At 44.9% G+C, this 17443-nt stretch overlaps 1 protein-coding gene across 13 annotated transcripts in view; it reads right to left on the bottom strand.

The window, feature by feature from the left end:
* TJP1 (tight junction protein 1) overlaps window positions 1-17443 on the bottom strand; it is a 344676-nt gene that overhangs the window by 40660 nt on the left and 286573 nt on the right. For all 13 annotated transcript variants that reach the window (XM_079953112.1, XM_079953117.1, XM_079953118.1 and 10 more), the window contains 4 exons: window positions 10027-10306; window positions 4493-4596; window positions 3338-3506; window positions 2444-2588 (listed from right to left, as the gene is read on the bottom strand). In XM_079953112.1, coding sequence (XP_079809238.1) covers window positions 2444-2588; window positions 3338-3506; window positions 4493-4596; window positions 10027-10306 — 698 coding nt within the window. The remainder of the gene's footprint in view (window positions 1-2443; window positions 2589-3337; window positions 3507-4492; window positions 4597-10026; window positions 10307-17443) is intronic.

The raw sequence follows: 17443 nt of genomic DNA, 5'->3' as shown, positions 1-17443 counted from the left end.
CCCCACCATGCATGTGCTTTGAAAATTTCTTTTTTCCTTTTATGTCATGGTTTTTATGGCCTTTGGCTACAACAGTAAGAATGACTGAGGTAAATTAAGGAACAAGATGGTAGACTCTTGCAGGTAAACAGTACTAGAATAGTGGTTCAATTCCTTCCCAAATGCACTGGACAGGGAAGCCCCAAATCAGAAAGGCAAGGTATAGCTTTCAACAAGGAAAATAAAGATGCAGTCAAAGTCCCCCCCCCCCCCACGTAGGAATGGCAGCTCATCCCAATTTTTTGAACTTTCTAGTAAGCATTCAGCTTCCCCAGTTTTTAAGATACATGAAGTGTTTTGACACTCTCATTGTTCCTAGGTGACAGAATGCTGTTAAAAATTACAGCTGCATTTCCCATGAGTCATCAAAGGTGTTATTTCGCTGTGTATGTGTTCTGCCAGTATTGCTTTTACTTCTAACATCTGTGCTGTGTCAGGAAGGGTTTTTTATATATAAAAAGGATGCTTAATGCTGCAGCATTTTAAAATAACCTTCAGTCACAAAAAGTGAAGTCAGCTTCATGTTTGTTTCATCAGTGGCAGCTCACTTCTTAACAAATTTCCGTCCTGCCGATCAAATGCACACAATTCAGACACACAACACTCCCCATTTAATCCTTGTATGCTCCCAGTGTCACAAGAATGTGAATGGCATCTGAGCCCTTGTCCACAGGATCACTTTCTGCCTCTTTCATAAGTCTTTTGGGACTGGTGGGCAAAAGCTCTTTTACTGGAGGAGATGGTTTCCAAAAAATGGTTCTGCCACAGATGATAATTCTGAACACCCACAAGAACTGCCTTTCCCAAGACAAGCCATCTAGCCCAGCTTCGTGTCTCCAGCAGTGGAGAGCTAGATGCCGATTTCTAATAAAGCACCTAAATAGAGCAAAAAGCTGAAAGGAATCAAGACAGATGAAGAGACTTAAAAACTATTTCAGTTTTATAGCTCACCTTCTGAAATTGATAGCAACTCAAATATCAAATAAAAAAATACTGGACAGTCCTGAACACAGAATTTTTACAGCACAAAAACACAGCTCTGCAATAGCAGCAATTACCAATAAACCATGGTTATCAGTATCTCTACAAATGAGTCTCAGATCAAGTCTAAAAAGCTATCTCTAGATGCCTGTCTCAGGCCTTTGAAGGCAAGAGTCCATTAAAGCAGAAGACAGGAAGAGGACAAGGCTCACAAACAGCACCCAGGGACTACCCCCACTGCCTGCTCATTTATTAGAATATTTGTATAGTTGTATCATTAAAAATGTCAGTGCTGTTTGCAGCAATAAAAAATAAAACCATAAAAATTTAAAAACAGACATCAATTATTACCATTGTGGAATGATGTATTCTTAATTGCTGGCACAGGCCTGGCGGAATAGAAATCTTTTCAGCAGGCACTTAAAAAGGGTGGCATTAGAATACAACAGCCGCTTGTTAAACACATAATAAATGTCACAGCAAAGTGATGTTGTAACACCACCAACCAAGTGTGAGCTAAGCAGACTGCCTCGAATTGGGAGTTTCATAACCTTGGCATTGCTACCCTCTTGTGCTTTAAAACCAGGTGAATCTCTCATGATGGTGGAGCAAGGAGATGGCAGTGACCATTTTAAGAACATCCAATTGATGAGCAATCGTGGATGCAGGGGTCCTTTGGGACCCAGAAGAAGGTGTAACAGGGGCAGGGCATAACAGGGTGGGGCACGCTTACAGGCGCTCCACCGACGCATGTGGGAGCCAGGAAAGGGGGGTTGGCCCTTAACTGTAGAGCAGGGGTGGAGAGCCAGGGGCCCTCCAGATGCTGTCAGACTTCAACTCCCACAATTCCTACTTGCCATGTTGGCGGGGGTGACATCTGCAGGCCACAGGCTCCCCATCCCTGCCACAGAAGACTTTAAAAGTATCGCCTAGCACCTAGAACTGGGTCCAGATACGAATCGCAAAAGAAATGGGTGGGAAATGAATCTGCAATATTAAAACATGAAATACTCGCCAAATGGCCATTTCCACCTTTAATCTGGGGAATGGTTTGTGTTAGCCCCCCCACAAAAGCAAGCACATGTGTTTGAGTGTACAAGTCAAAACAGAAATTGTATACAAGCACAAACCTGAAATCTCCTCCCTCTCAGGCTACATACAGAAGCGTCATTACTCACTCCTGTCTCGCTTGGGCTAACCAGAGCAAGTCAGACACAAACAAACAATGCAAAATTCAGGCAGTTTAACATTTTGTAGGTAGGTTATGCCTGCGGCGTCAAGCCTTTGGATTCCATTAATTGCTGCACCATGCAACTACATAGCTGGCCTGCCATGCACCTAAATACTGCACACATATTCCCAAGCGTCTAGTCTACTATTTTGTTTAACAAGTCGATTTAAAATAGTACAAGGCTACCATCACCTGCCATTGCTGGGCTGCTGTGGAGAATGTCTGGAATGGTCTGAAGGCTCTGACCTCTGGTCAGGAGATCGTGAACGACTGCGGCGGGGCCTGTCATGTGATCGGTTGGAATGATCGGATGCCAGCGACTGAATTTCTGAAATGTCTGTTAAATAAAAGTTGTTTTTTCCATGAAATGATTTATAAAAAATGATGACATGACCTGCCCAAAATGGATATAAGGTTTTGCAGAACTTATTATATGAAGTGTATTGGACCATCTACACCCCCCCCCCCAAATCACTTGTACTGGCTAAATTTGTATATAATGCTAAGCCATGGTGTGGGCGTGTTTAACCATGGTTTCAACAAACCACAAGTTGCCTCACAGGCTTCCTTCTTCAAAGCTTTGTCTGCTTCCCAGCTGCTCTTGCCTGGTGCTTCTGTAGCTTGGCAAGCATCTGGTGTGGGATGGCTAGGGATACTATAGTTAAGCGAGACTGTTGCGTTAGAATGTAAATGCTAAACTGTAGTTAAAGTAAGTGACCACTCATAAGCCAACAACAAACCATGGCTTCACATTGTGGTTTGTTTGGCAGAAATCAGGCAATGGTTCGTCTGCTGGGCTGTGTTCAGATGTTCAAACAAGCCACTTGCTGGTGAAACAAACCATGGCTTTGCATTATGTGTGAACTATAATTCTACTTGTGCAATATTGAGAAACCACTGATATATATTTTTAAAGGCATGCAATTCTAATGACCAATGTTTGTACCAGCTGAAAAATCCACCCCATCTCCCTTGTCTATATACACACTCCGAGTCTTGCTACATTTAACATTTTACATCTTTGTGGAACTGGAATATAACAACAACCCTGTTTCTACCTTTAAAGACAAACAGATCCGTACTCACCATCTCTTTCTGAAGCATTGACCGAGTGAATACTATCAGAAAGATCTGGGACATTCAGCAAAGTTGCTCGTTCATCCCTTTGAACCACCATCTTCAACTTGCCCTTTGACCTTTCTATTAGGGTCTTGGCATCTGTCAATGACATATTTTCTGTGACTGTTCCGTTTATCTGCAACAGAGCAAAAGGACTACTGATAGGAACCGAACAGAAAGTCAGCAGTTTCGCCTTGATGGCAACTTTGAAGACTAGAGGGAAAGGAAGGAAGAGACAAGACAGACAGACAGAAACCTGATTGCTCACTCTGGCTGTGGTGGCATTTGACCAAGTCATACTCAGAACAGACCCTTAGAAATAAATGAACTTAAGTCCACTGATGGGTATGCTTTGAACATGTCTTCATTGGATACCACACTACAGAAAGGCTGAGATGATGTGACTTGTGCTGGGTTGGAGGGGAGATGTGTGCAGTTTAAATACTCAATCTAGGGCACCAGCCAAAGGGTAGGAAACTACACACCTGGTTTATGGAAATCACAATCACGCTTTGAAGCTTAACATAATCATTGCATTTGAGTACCTTAAAACACCCATAGAAGGAATTACTGTAATTGTGTGACTCGACACCAAAGGAATGGGAGAACCCACCCCAGTGCCATAATTATGTCAATGAGATTCAGAGATTTGTCAATGATTTACACTGAATAGTCAGCAAGGGACTAATATCCTCTGGCAAAGATGATTTAGCTCCTCAAGCTCTTGTCCAAAGCAAGGTTGCCTACAGGCAGTTCAGTCTTCCACATGTGTAACATCCCTACTGTGCTCTACAAGGGCTTGGCAAATGGTCCCCAAAACTAGCCTTTTGCTGCCATGATTTGGCAGACAATGACATTTTGCTATATACCAGCCTTTGCCAAATGGGAAACCTCCAGGTGTTTTGGACTACAACTCCCATTGACCCCAGCCAGCACAGCTGTGCTAGTTGCAGGTTGATATACAGGAGCTTACATCCACCCTCTTTTTAATCTTCAGCTCCAGTGAATCAGGATTGGTCCCTTTAAAACCATCAAGTTACCAGGAAACCGGTTGTGTAAAAGTGTTCTCTCCTTCATCAAACAAAAAAGAAAACGAAAGGGGGGGGGGCACATTTACTGTACCTTCAGTACGACGTCACCTTCCTGAATATTGCCATCTCTTGCTGCCAGACTGTCTTGGGATATTTCTTTCACAAATATGTGGCTGGCTAGGCGCAATCCATATTCTGTTTCGAATAAAAAGAAAATAAATGCATACCTGTTGTTAACAAGCATTTTCAGGGTCCACCACCACTGCTCCCATAAATTCAATCTTTCTTGGCCCCAAGAATTCCCAAACGGTTTTCTGGGACACACAGAGAGCGTTGCCAGGAAATAAGAGACAGTAAGTATGGCCTAATGTTTTCAAGTCAGCAGGCTGGAAGTGGTGACTCCTCTGTGCTGGAAGCGGGGTGGGGAAAGTCCTTCACAACACTGATTCCCTGCTCCTACCCTGTGCCAACATAAGGGAAGAGTCAAGGATGCACTGGGGTTTCCTGATGCAGCCCACACTACAGCTAAAAGGTGGGGACCCCATGAGCATTGCTATGGCTCAGAAAGCACAAGCCCAACCCTGACCTTAACTAAAAGCATGACTACCTGAGCTTTTCTGCAGGTGGCTTGTTTACCCCATTAATGTTTTCTCAGACTGGCAGAGGTTCTCCAGGGTTTCAGGCGCAGAAGCAGTGGCATGCAGTGACATTTTTCATTGCAAAAGGGGGTTGGACTAGATGACCCTTGTGGTCCTTTCCAACTGTATGTTTCTAAGAGTCTCCATGCATACCTTGCAATTGGTACTGTGGGGATAGCAAAACTGGCCTGCCTTACAAGGCTGCTGCACAGATTATGAGAATGTTTGCACCTGAGGCCCTTCATACACACAGTGTTGTGCTCTTTTTCATTCAAAAAGGCTCTCCCCATAAATGTGAACTCTCTAGTGGGCTTTCAGCTCCTTAAAATCCATTCAGGCTTTTTCAGCCATTGATAAAAGGCCTCCCCCCCCCCTCAGCTTTCACCCCTCAATGTGTGTGCGTGCGCGCGCGCACAACCGCACCACTGCTTTTCTTCAAGTATTTCTTTGACTGCCATTAGAATGTAATGTTTGTATTCAAAGAATGTCTTCCTTTGTTAAAAAGTGGGGGAGGATTTAAGCAACCTTTACATTCCCAGTGGCTACAGACACAAAGATCTCCTTGGGGACACCAAAGAGCAACTGCCTGTCAACCTTCTCAATAAATGTAAAAACCTGGATGCTGGAGCCTTGCTGCCTCCTTTTGGGAAGGTGGCAGGAAGTCTCTTGGACCCCAAAGGAGCATTTCGCCTCCCCCCAAAGGTGCTCGGCCTGAGATGGGCTGGGAGCACTAACCCTAACCTGCCTGCCTCCCCTGCAGAGCACACAAGCTGGTGAGCGCCCCACGCCCCCACCAGGTTACCTCGTCTTTGGGGAGGAATAAGGAGGAAGGGGGAGGATAAAGCGCCTCCGCAGCTGACAGACATGCACACTTTGCCATCCTTTTCACAGCGCCCATTGCTAAACAGGTCTCCTATGCTCCACCTGCCCTCTTGGATCCACCAAGTTGTGCCACACCTCAGCAGCGCATGTAGACAGAAGCATTTCCTCAACCAACTCTCTCCAACCAACTTTCTAACTAAAGTATACCATGCAGAGTCTGGGAGTCATTTTGGATTCACAGCTGTCCACGGAGGCACAGGTCAATTCTGTGTCCAGGGCAGCTGTCTACCAGCTCCATCTGGTACGCAGGCTGAGACCCAACCTGCCTGCGCACTGTCTTGCCAGAATGGTGCATGCTCTGGTGATCTCCCAACTTGGACTACTGCCATGCGCTCTGTGTGGGGCTACCTTTGAAGGTGATTCGGAAACTACAACTAATCCGTAATGTATCTGCCAGACTGGTGACTGGGAGTGGCCGCTGGGACCATGTAACACCGGTCCTGAAAGGCCTACATTGGCTCCCAGTACATTTCCAGGCACAATTCAAAGTGTTGATGCTGACTTTTAAAGTCCTAAATGGCCTCGGCCCAGTACAGTGGTACCTCCGGTTAAGTACTTAATTTGTTCCGGAGGTCTGTTCTTAATCTGAAACGGTTCTTAACCTGAAGCACCACTTTAGCTAATGGGGGCCTCCTGCTGCCGCCACGCCGCCAAAGCACGATTCTGTTCTCATGCTGAAGCAAAGTTCTTAACCCGAGGTACTATTTCTGGGTTAGCAGAGTCTGTAACCTGAAGCGTATGTAACCTGAAGCGTATGTAACCCGAGGTACCACTGTATACTTGAAGGAGTATCTCCACCCCCATCATTCAGCCCAGACACTGAGGTCCAGCTCCCAGGGCCTTCTGGTGGTTCCCTCCCTGCGAGAAGTGAAGCTACAGGGAACCAGGCAAAGGGCCTTCTTGGTAGTGGCGCCTGCCCTGTGGAATGCCCTCCTATCAGATGTCAAGGAAATAAACAACTACCTGACTTTTAGAAGACTACTGAAGGCAGCCCTGTTTAGGGAAGTTTTTAATGTTTGATGTTTTAGCGTGTTTTTAATGTTCTGTTGGGAGCCGCCCAGAGTGGCTGGGGAAACCCAGCCAGATGGGCAGGCTATGGATAATAAATTTATTATTATTATTATTATTTAGAAAGGAGGGAGAGGGACTTGGTTGAAGAAACACTTCGCTCTATGCATCTGCACACTGAGCTGTGAGGCTAGGCTACCAAATCTGCCCCTTTCCTCCCTGTGAGTCAGAAATCATTTCAGAGAAGACAGGGCCATCTCTCTAGGCCAGGGAACCTCCATGCTTTTTGGCTGCCTGTCTTCTCCACCCACCAGCACTCTTTGGGGAAAATGAACCGACCAGCCACCCAATTACCTCACCTGAACCAAGGGGGTTAGGTGTGTAAAAAAGGTACACACTTTAATACTCTAATTCACCGCCAGGAAGATTGGGGACTAGGCTATTCCCACTAGTCCAATGAGCACGGAAAGGTCTTTCCTGTTACTACTTTGCTGCTCCTTTTCACAGAGAGGTGATGGGGCTTGAACTGGGAGTTTCTGCATGCTAAACAGGTGTTCCACCATTGAGCTATGATTCTTCTGTTCTGAAAGTTCATGTAGGAAATATCTAACTCTTTGGTCATGTTTACATGTAACAGCAAGCCAAACCATGGCTGACCATGAATGAGCAAGTGCGCTGGCGCACAGAAGCAAAACAGCAGGCCCTTTGCCCCTTTCTCTGTCCTGCTGCTGCCGCCATGCCACCAAAGATGAAGCCATGGTTTGGCTTAGTGTCATGCATGAATCTGAGCTTGTGATTTGTCTCCCCCCATGCTCCACACACAGCAAACAATAAGCAGTAAGACAAGCAAAAGCCTGGTTGTTTGCACTAAGACAAACAATGGGTCCAACTTCACACATAATGCTAAGTCGAAGCATGGCTTAGTTCTTACAATCATAGCAGCAGCTCAGCTGGGAGAGAAACAAAGCATGTCACATAATTTTTTGCTTCATGAACCAGCATGCTTGCTTCTTCATGTTAATTCACAGTTTGTTATGTTCAAACGAGGCCTTTAAGTAGCACAAGTACCTCCAATTTTAACCAAGGAAACTATCGTTTGGGAGATACTATTATTACTATCCTTGCTACATCCTTATCATGGCTTGTTCTTTCCCTGCTATGTTAGACCTAAGCTTACAGAGTTGTACATCATTTGGGAAGGGTTCACATGACTTGATGTCCGTGACACTACATGCATTTTTTAAAAGAGAAAAGGTTTAGAAAAATCTGAATGTTGCCAATACAGTGTTGTACGGAAGTTGTTACTGGAATGGTAGCATCCAGCTAGAAGGCAGGGAATATTGTTACCTAACTATGAAATACTTAAGTTTTGAATGGCTCTGTATCTCAAATTTGCATAATTAGTGCAGCACGCTCTGTAACTGGTAGGCAAAACACTGCTGTGAGATTGACTCCCGGGTCATTAACAGGCAGTCTGCAGTTTTCTGTATAATTGAGGAATGGCTTTATAGCGAGATTGTGCAAATTCATTCTTGGGAGAAGCAGCAATCAGAATAACCAAATTGTTTGCCAGCAATTTAGCAAGCTAAATTAGCATCACACTTTGTTCAGGTAAGCAAAACTCCCCAAACTTGCATTAAAAAGTTTAGATGGTAAATGGGGAAATGTGAAATAGAGGACAAATCTGTTCCTTCTTTCCTAGAAAGTTGTACGTAGCAAGAAGAATCGCTGTGTCAATCCCCAAGGAAAATATGCTTCAAATTTTTGATGGGTACTTTTTATTGGGCCAGGTTAAGTAGCTTTCAGTTTGAAATTCTTCCTGCAGAAAGAGTACTGTGCAATCGGAAAGCTTGCTATCTTAACCCTAACCAAGACAAGATCCAAAAAGAACAGAACAGAGATGGCTTAATGTTATGGAGGTGTAAGAGGGGTTTACTCCTAATTTCCATCAGAAACTTCCAAAACACTATACAGGAGATTAATCCCATAAAGCAAAAATAAACCTCCTTCTGTGGAAGCAGGCTCCCATGCCAACTTAAAACTCCCCAAGCCTTAGGAAGAAGGGAAGACTGGAGAAGAGAAGACCAAGGGGTGATATGACAGCCACATGGAAGATGGAGCAAGATTGTTGGCAAGAATTGTTGTACAGTGGAAAGAATGACCTTGGAAGATGTGGACTCTCCTTCACTGGAGCCTTTTAAAAAGAGAAGTTGGATGGCCATCTTTCAGGGATTCTTTAGCTGTGAGGGCTGGATCAGATGACCAGGGGAGGGGGGCAGTTCTCTTCCAACTCTACAATTCTATTGATTCTATGAAATGAAGCCCCAACCTCAAGTTGAAAGGTATGTGCATACATCAAACCAATGAAAAATGGTTTCTGTTTCCAAACATCTTCCTGCAGATACTATGTGTACCCTTCTTTGCAGTGTAAACAGGTGGCTGCACCTCTGTTGATAGAAAGGGGCTTCCATGGCCCATGAGCACAGTTCAGATCTCTACCAGCTCAACAATTGCGGGGAGACTTTCTCATCTTGCCTTGTAGCAGGACTAAACTCTGCCCTCATTTAGGACCGTCATCCTCCCCAATCTGCCTTCCTCAACCGTACCCAGATGTAGAAACTAAACTCTCCTATATATATGCCAGACTTGAACCATTTCTCTCCAGAATGGCTCTTTCAAGCTAGTGGTAAGTGGCTCACAAGAGAGGAGGAAAGACAACTCCCTCTTACTTCCTCTCCCAGGAAGCCAACTGACTCTCAAAGTACAGCATACACATTATGGCTGATTGGCCAGTTAAAAAAAAGTCTTTGGGGCAAATGAATAAATGGAAACATCCTATTTCCTTCTGATGCAGCCTTCCCTGACCTGCTGCCCTCCAGATGTTTTGGACCACAACTCCCATCAAGCACCAAAAGGATATGGCCATGCTGATGAGAGCTGTAGTTAAAAGACCTGGAGGGCACCAGCTTGGAGAAGACTAATCCAAACTATTAAAGAGCATACAAAGTTTAAAAACTTGTTTGGTTAAAACATGGCATGAGGTGCAAAGTCAGGGAACACTTTATCTTTTGAGTCCTACTGCTGAGTCACAACATACCTTCATTCTTCCTGGATTTCACCAGTGTGACTTTTGTAGGTTTTGCGGGCTGGCTGGAAGCCACCGACCTCCTATCCGACCTCGGCGATAAACTTCTTTCCCTGCTTGCACTTCGGTCCCTCACCCAACTCTTCTCGTGCCTCCGGCTCACACTTGAAGCTCCGCGGGAACTTCTGGGGTCGTGCGTATCCTCTTCATAGCTGTCCTCATCGTTTTCAGAGACTGGGTCTGGATCTGTCCGAGTTACCGGAATCTGAACTTTTTTCATTCTTCGGATGGTCTGTAACGTACAACAGTAATCTTTCACTTTCTGATAAAATGCAAACTACCTACAACGTAAATCTAGAAATTATAATGTTTTGGACATACACATTTTGCATGCACCCTTCAGAATTTATAGTTGTGCTTATGCTAGTAATTTTCCTTCTGGCTTAGCACCATAGTAGATTTCATTCTTATCTAATGGTGGCAAACTGTTAACTCTTTTTGTTTCTGGGGGGAATATTCAGGAAGAAAATATGTAGTAATTGTTCATTTCATTCCATTTTTTACCCCACCTTTCTGCTCCCAAAATACACTCAAGGTGGCTTAAAACTTAAACAGTGGGTCATATTCAAAGTAGACTCAGTGTAATAAATGAATTTATGTAACTTATGTCTATTGGTTTCAGTAGGTATACTCAGAGCATGATTTAGATGGATATCACCCAGGAAAAATGGGAACCATGGTCAAGTAAACTTTATTATCAAAAAAGGCAATAAAACAGCAGACTACATTACAAAAGACTGGCAGACAAAAGGGTCACTTGCTTCCCAAAGGCCAACCCAGACTGCTTTGTCCCATCCATTCTGGGGAAGGAGCAGTAAGAGGCCAGAAGGTTATGTCCAGCAGAGTGATATCCCATCGAGTCAGAGTCGTGACTTTGCTGGGAAAACCCAGAATAGAGGTTTCCTGAATTCTGAGTAATACATGAGACCTCCCACACAGATATCTTTTAGTACACAAAGATTCCTGAAATCACAACAATAATAAACAACAACAACAATAGATTCCTTCCGAAGCCCTTACTTAATGCAAAGCATGAGTGCCTGTACAGAATAAGGAAATAGGATAGCCAACATTTTCATCAATATTTAGATGCCACATGGGAGCCAAATAACTCTCAGCAGACCCCTGCAATGTTACAGAACACTGGAAGAAGAGGCAAAAGAAAATGAGCTGGCATCCTGGTGAGGTGGGAGGCAGTGAAGAGCTGAAGTGCTCCTCTCCCACACACCAACCTCACTGTTCAATTGTGTGACAAAAAAACACCACAGTGTGGACTTCAGTCGTAAAGAAAAACATAGTTTCGTGGAAATACTCTCCTGATATTATTGCAAGGAAGCTGGTAAATGTGGGTTGAACAAGGTAACTGTTAGGTGGATTTGTAGCTGGCTGACTGACTGAACCCAAAGAGTACGCATTAAGAAAAAGTGACAAGTGGGGTGCTGCAGGGTTCTGTCCTGGGTCTGTTGTTGTTCAGTGTCTTTATAAACGACTTGGATGAAGGAATTGAGGGGATGCTCATCCAATTTGCGGATGACACCAAACTGGGAGGGGTAGCTAATGCCACAGAAGACTGAAACAGAATTCAAAATGTCCTTAACTGATTGGAGAACTGGGCGCAAGCTAACAAAATGAATTTCAATAGGGACAAATGTAAGGTCCTGCACTTAGGAAGGAAGAACCAGCTGCAAAAATATAGGATGGATGGAGGACACCTGGCTTACTAGCAGTACATGTGAAAAGGATCTAGGGGTCTTGGTGGACCACAAGTTGATGCAGTGTGATGCAGCAGGGGGGGGGGCTAATGCTATTCTAGGCTGCATCAAGATCAAGGGAAGTCACAGTCCCACTCTCTTCTGCCTTAGTCAGACCACACCTGGAATACTGTGTCCAATTCTGGGCACAGAATTCGAGGAGGGAGACCAAAGTGATCAAGGGTCTGCAAACTAAGCCTTATGAGGACAGCTTGAAGGAGCTGGAAAAGAGGAGACTGTGAGGAGATATGATAGCCACCTGCAAATATCTCAAGGGCTGTCACAGGGAAGAGGGAACAAGCTTGTTTTCTCCTGCTCCGGAGGGTAGGACTGGAACCAATAGCTTCAAATCACAAGAAAGGAGAATCTGACTAAAGATCAGAAAAAAACACTTTCTGACAGTAAGAGCAATTCAGCAGTGGAATGGTCTTCCTCGTGTGGTCATAGACTCTCCTTCCCTGGAGGTTTTGAAGCAGAGGTTGGATGGCCATCTGTCATAGGTGCTTTAGCTGTGATTCTTGCATTGCAGGGGGTGGACTAGATGACCCTTGGTGTCCCTTCCAACTCTAAGATTCTATAATTTTAATTACCCCTAAAAGGGAGGGACGCGGGTGGTGCTGTGGGTAAAACCTCCATGCCTAGGACTTGCTGATCGTATGGTCGGCGGTTCGAATCCACGCGGCGGGGTGAGCTCCCGTCTTTTGGTCCCAGCTCCTGTCCACCTAGCAGTTCGAAAGCACCCCTAAGTGCAAGTAGATAAATAGGTACCGCTTTATAGCGGGAAGGTAAACGGCGTTTCCGTGTGCTGCGCTGGTGCTGGCTCGCCAGAGCAGCTTCGTCACGCTGGCCACGTGACCCGGAAGTGTCTTCGGACAGCGCTGGCTCCCAGCCTCTTAAGCGAGATGAGCGCACAACCCTAGAGTCTGTCAAGACTGGCCCGTACGGGCAGGGGTACCTTTACCTTAACTCACTAAAAGGGAGGGAAGAGAATGCAGAGATAAACATGGATGAATATGTGGGTCGGTTAGTTACATTTGCTTAAGCTTAGAATCAGCAGGGCATGGGAACCATGAGACTGTGCTAAAGGCTTCATGGGCAAGATTGGTCTTGAGGAAGGTTTTGAAAGTAGTAAGAATGATGGTGTCACACAGGTGTTCTAGGAAGAATTAGGGCAGCTTCTCTCCCCCGCCCCGCAGCACCACACTGAACACTTAAGCCTGAAAACTTGCAGTGGCCTTACTCACCTTAGCCAGTGTGGCCAAGCATCAGGGATGAGGGGAATTGCAGTCTGGCACCAAAGTCACTACCCATGGTCTAACGAAAAGCTTCACTTGCACCATTGTTTTTGAGAGACAATGGCATCTCTATAGAAGCCAGTTTCACAATGCTTTATGATTTGAAGATAGGTTCTTGAATGCTTCTTTAAAAAAAAGCATTCTAAATTCTGCAGCAGAACAGGGAGACCATCTAGGAGCTTGTAGAATCCTGCCCTGCTATAAAAGAATACTTTTAAAAATCAGAACTACTGTCTTATCCATATGCAAAAACATGCCAACTTAGTTTACTAAAAGATTGATCAGCTAAGGTTGCAATCCAATGCATATTTTAATGGGTCTTACTTCCAAGTAACTTAGCGTAGGTCTGTACTGCAAAATTTCTTTGACAGCCCCCTCTCCCTCTCTGATGGAGCTGTGGTAGGGCGATGCACTGCACTGCACTTTGTGATTGTTTTTGTCTGGCTATAACCTGCATTTGATCTCCTAATAAACTTGATTGATGACTGATTGATATACCTTATCACAGTCGAACAAGGTGGCTGATAAGCTGTTTAAAAAACAGCACCAAGTTGTCTACGATCCCTAGATACATCCAAGCACACCATTCCTACCACTGTCCTCAAAAAGGGAAGGGGGCATTCTCAGGTTCTGAGAAAGGGCAAAACATATAAAAGAATCCCATAATCTACAGACACTGCAACTTCATCAATATTTCAATGCTTGACAAGACTGCTGGAGTGGAAAGTGGCTTAGTCTCTCATAATGTGCTGTGTCAATAGGCATGCGATACAGACCTTTGTAGTATCGTTGGCAAGCCATCAAAACAAAACAAAAACCTGCTGCAGAGCAACACATTTGTCCTCAAAACTGAGGAATTCAACTTTCTTTCAGACTGAGAAAAGCACAAAGCTGTTTTTATGATCAAACGTAATTCTGAGGGTTAACAATATTCTTTGTGTACTCCAAAGTATAGTGTAGGAATGTGCATGGTGTTCTTTAAGTAACAACCAATGATTTTTCAACTTCCACGAGGTTAAGCAGGGGAGGAAGGGGTAGCTTAGCCTACAGTTTATGATCATCTGCCTCAGACACTGCTTACATGAAAATTGTCAAGTGACCTAGTAAGCTAGATAAATATTCTGCATCATGCAGGTAAGATTTACAAGCAAAACAGGAGAGGGGGGAAATGATCCAAACATTGCCCAGAGCTACAGGTGACATTTGCAGAGATACATGCACAAACCCCTTTTACCCTCAGGCAACCCCACTCCCGTCTGCAAATATATAATCTGCCACATACTACCCAACACCTCTTACTAGCAGTAAGATTGTTTGGGTTTCAAGCTCAGGATATCTTTCAGGCTTATACTTAAACAAGTCACAAGAAGCAGCAAAGATACTATCAAGCTCAACCTACTGACTCAAGTCAGCCATCAGACTGCCAAATCACAAGTTGCTGTGAAAATTTGAATTCGGCAGACTTATAGCTAGTACTAACCTACCAACTACAGTCTGAAAACCCACTTCATCATGAAAAACCAAAAAGGGAGAGAGGGAAACCAGCGTGTGAGAAAATAAGAAGCAGCACACAAGCCCAAAGCATACTTTTGACCCACCAAACTGTTTAGTGTAGGCCTTTTGACCCTTTGCTGCCTCTACCCCAGCAGAACACTTCAAGGTGGTCCATAGGCTACTGGCACCTGTATAGGTGGTTGGAGTCTAGGACTAAGTCTGAAGGCCAAGAGACTTTCTGTTCTTTGCTTCCCAGGCACGTTGAGGATAACAGGTCTGCCCCTGTAGTGAGCTAGACACCATGACAGATGCAGCTCGAAATGAGGTTTTTAATGCCATGCTTTGTAGGATCAGTTTCAGTTTTTGCAGCCTGGTTACTCTGACAAAATGTTTGCTAGTCATGGGGAATGACTGGGTGGGTCCCAGGTGCAGTGACTGTGTCTTTGCATGAGGGGCTGGTGCCTCTTGCCTTGACGGAGGTGGGGGCAAGGTACCTGACAGGGTCACGGTGGCACAGTTGCAGGCCCTCTCAGAGGAGACAGATTATCCAGACCCATTGCAATCTGGGTTCAGCCCAGGCTCAGGATGGAATTGGCCTTGGTCGCCCTGATGGAGGATCTTACTGGAAGAGAGACCTTGCTGCTTCTACTTCTCATTAGCTTTTGAGATCACTGATGATTGTTATCCTCCAGGACAGCCTCTCGGAGATGCGTATCAGCTGCACCGTTCTGCAGAAGGTCCAGTCTGATCTCATGGGACGGGTGCAGAATTCAATGTAGCCTGAGGGTTTTCTCAGCCTCCTGGTTCTTGAGGTATGAGGTGAAACGGGTAACTATTCTGTCCCCAATGCTATTTAACTTCTGTCTGACACTGTTGGGAGTAGGCATAAGAAGTTTTGGAGTGAGGTAACGTCTGAACTGGGAATGGCTGTGCAGGCCCTTGACCGGTGCTTGGATCCAGTGGTGTTCTAACAAACTGAGTCTGAATCTGGGAAGACAGAGGCTCTGTGGATCCATGAAGTTGGTAAGTTGTCTGCCCTGAAGGAGCAGGTGCAAAGTCTATGGATGCTACGAAATCCCACTGTGCCACTGGAGGCACAAGTGTTCTTCGGTACTAAAAGTGCTTTTCACCAGCTTTGACTAGCAGAACAGCTATGGCCATTCCAGGATCGGGATGGCTTGACCACAGCAATCCATGCACCAGTAACCTCATGATTTGATTACTACAATGCGCTCTATGTGAGGAACAATGAGTGTGTTACGATTTTTCACACAATACAGCGTTGCAATTGTTTACCACAAGACAGACTGATCTATTGGTGATGACGGGTTGTTTTGCAGATTTAAGAAAAAGCTATCTATGCACTCTGTCTGAAAGAATAGCAGGAATCAATATAATTGCACCATGCAGTGGCAAATAGTATGCGCTGAGAATGAAGGAAAAAGCTGCTTGTTGAGGCATGAGAGGAAAGTACAGCCATTCAATACCTAGGGCATGTGAAAAGCTAGGCACAATTCTGCCTTGCTATGAAGACAGACTAAGGAGAAGCAATGAATACTGGGAACCTGAGACTTTGGGGATGGGTCCTGAGGCCTTGCCCTCAGTGCTTACAGTTCCTTCGGTGATCTATAGAAAAGGGGGACACTGAGGACAGGATACTGCAGCCTCGGTCAAGCTAGTGTCCTCCACTAGATTGATATTTTGGACTACAGCTCACATCAGCCCCAGCATGCCAAGTTTCATCATGATCTAACAGTCTCTCTACATTTGAGTTTCTTCTCCTATAGCATCTCATATCCATCTTTGGATATATCCCTCTTCACGTTCTCTCCAAGGCTCTCTGTTGTTTGCTCACTGCAGCCACACAAGCCCTGCTGTTCATTTTAGATTGCTCACCCATTGCACAGGTGGACATCCCCTTGGTCTTTTGAAATGGTATACTCTCCACAGTGCTTTACTCTATCAACTTGAACAGTGGTGGGTTTTTTTTTGCCACATGCCCTGCTTATGTGTATTTTAACATTTTAGTTAAGAGTACAAAATGAATGAAACGCACAAATGAATGAAAATCTTAAACCTGATCAGGTTTCATCTGGGAACGGAGAAAGCTCTGCAGAGGAATTCTATGTGAACTCTGCATGTTCAGAATTCTGCAGAATACCTAGACATCCAAGATGGAGTTTGCTTGATTTGCACAACAACTTTAGCCCAGTGCTAGCTGTAGAGTACCCGGAGCACATCCCAATGGACTGCTTACTTAAGCCTTAAGACATTTTTGCACATGGGCTATCCTGCTTGTCAATGCTGCCAAGGAGCAGGGTCACAGAGAGCCTTGTGTGGGCACAATTTAGACCTAGACCCACTTTGCTCAGCAACACTGCCTGCAGACAATTTGTCCTGGAATGCTAGCTCTGCAAAGCAAACACATTCCTTTCCTGTTTCCAGCTCCCCTGCCTGAATCATCAAAGCTCCACCTCCCTGCTTCAACTTTGAACCCGCAAGTGCTGATAAGCAGATCAAACATGCAAACCTGTGCCAAGTTTTAGAAGGCACAGTGAGGTTTCTGCACTGCTGAACATTTTGTGCCTCTGTTCCCAATAATCATAAGTCATATAGGTAAAAGTAAGGCAAAGGACCCCTGAATGGTTAAGTCCAGTCAAATTAGACTATGGGGTGTGGCGCTCATCTCTGCTCTCAGGCTGAGGGAGCCAGTGTTTGTCCGTAGACAGCTTTTCCGAGTCATGTGGCCAGCATGACTAAATTGTTACTGGCACACAGAGGATGTGATGAGTGCCAGAGCACATGGAAACACTGTCTACCTTCCCACCA

Source organism: Podarcis cretensis (genome assembly GCF_951804945.1).
Source record: "Podarcis cretensis genome assembly, chromosome: 14".
Classification (NCBI taxonomy): Eukaryota; Metazoa; Chordata; class Lepidosauria; order Squamata; family Lacertidae; genus Podarcis; species Podarcis cretensis.
This window is presented reverse-complemented; position numbering and strand designations above follow the sequence as displayed.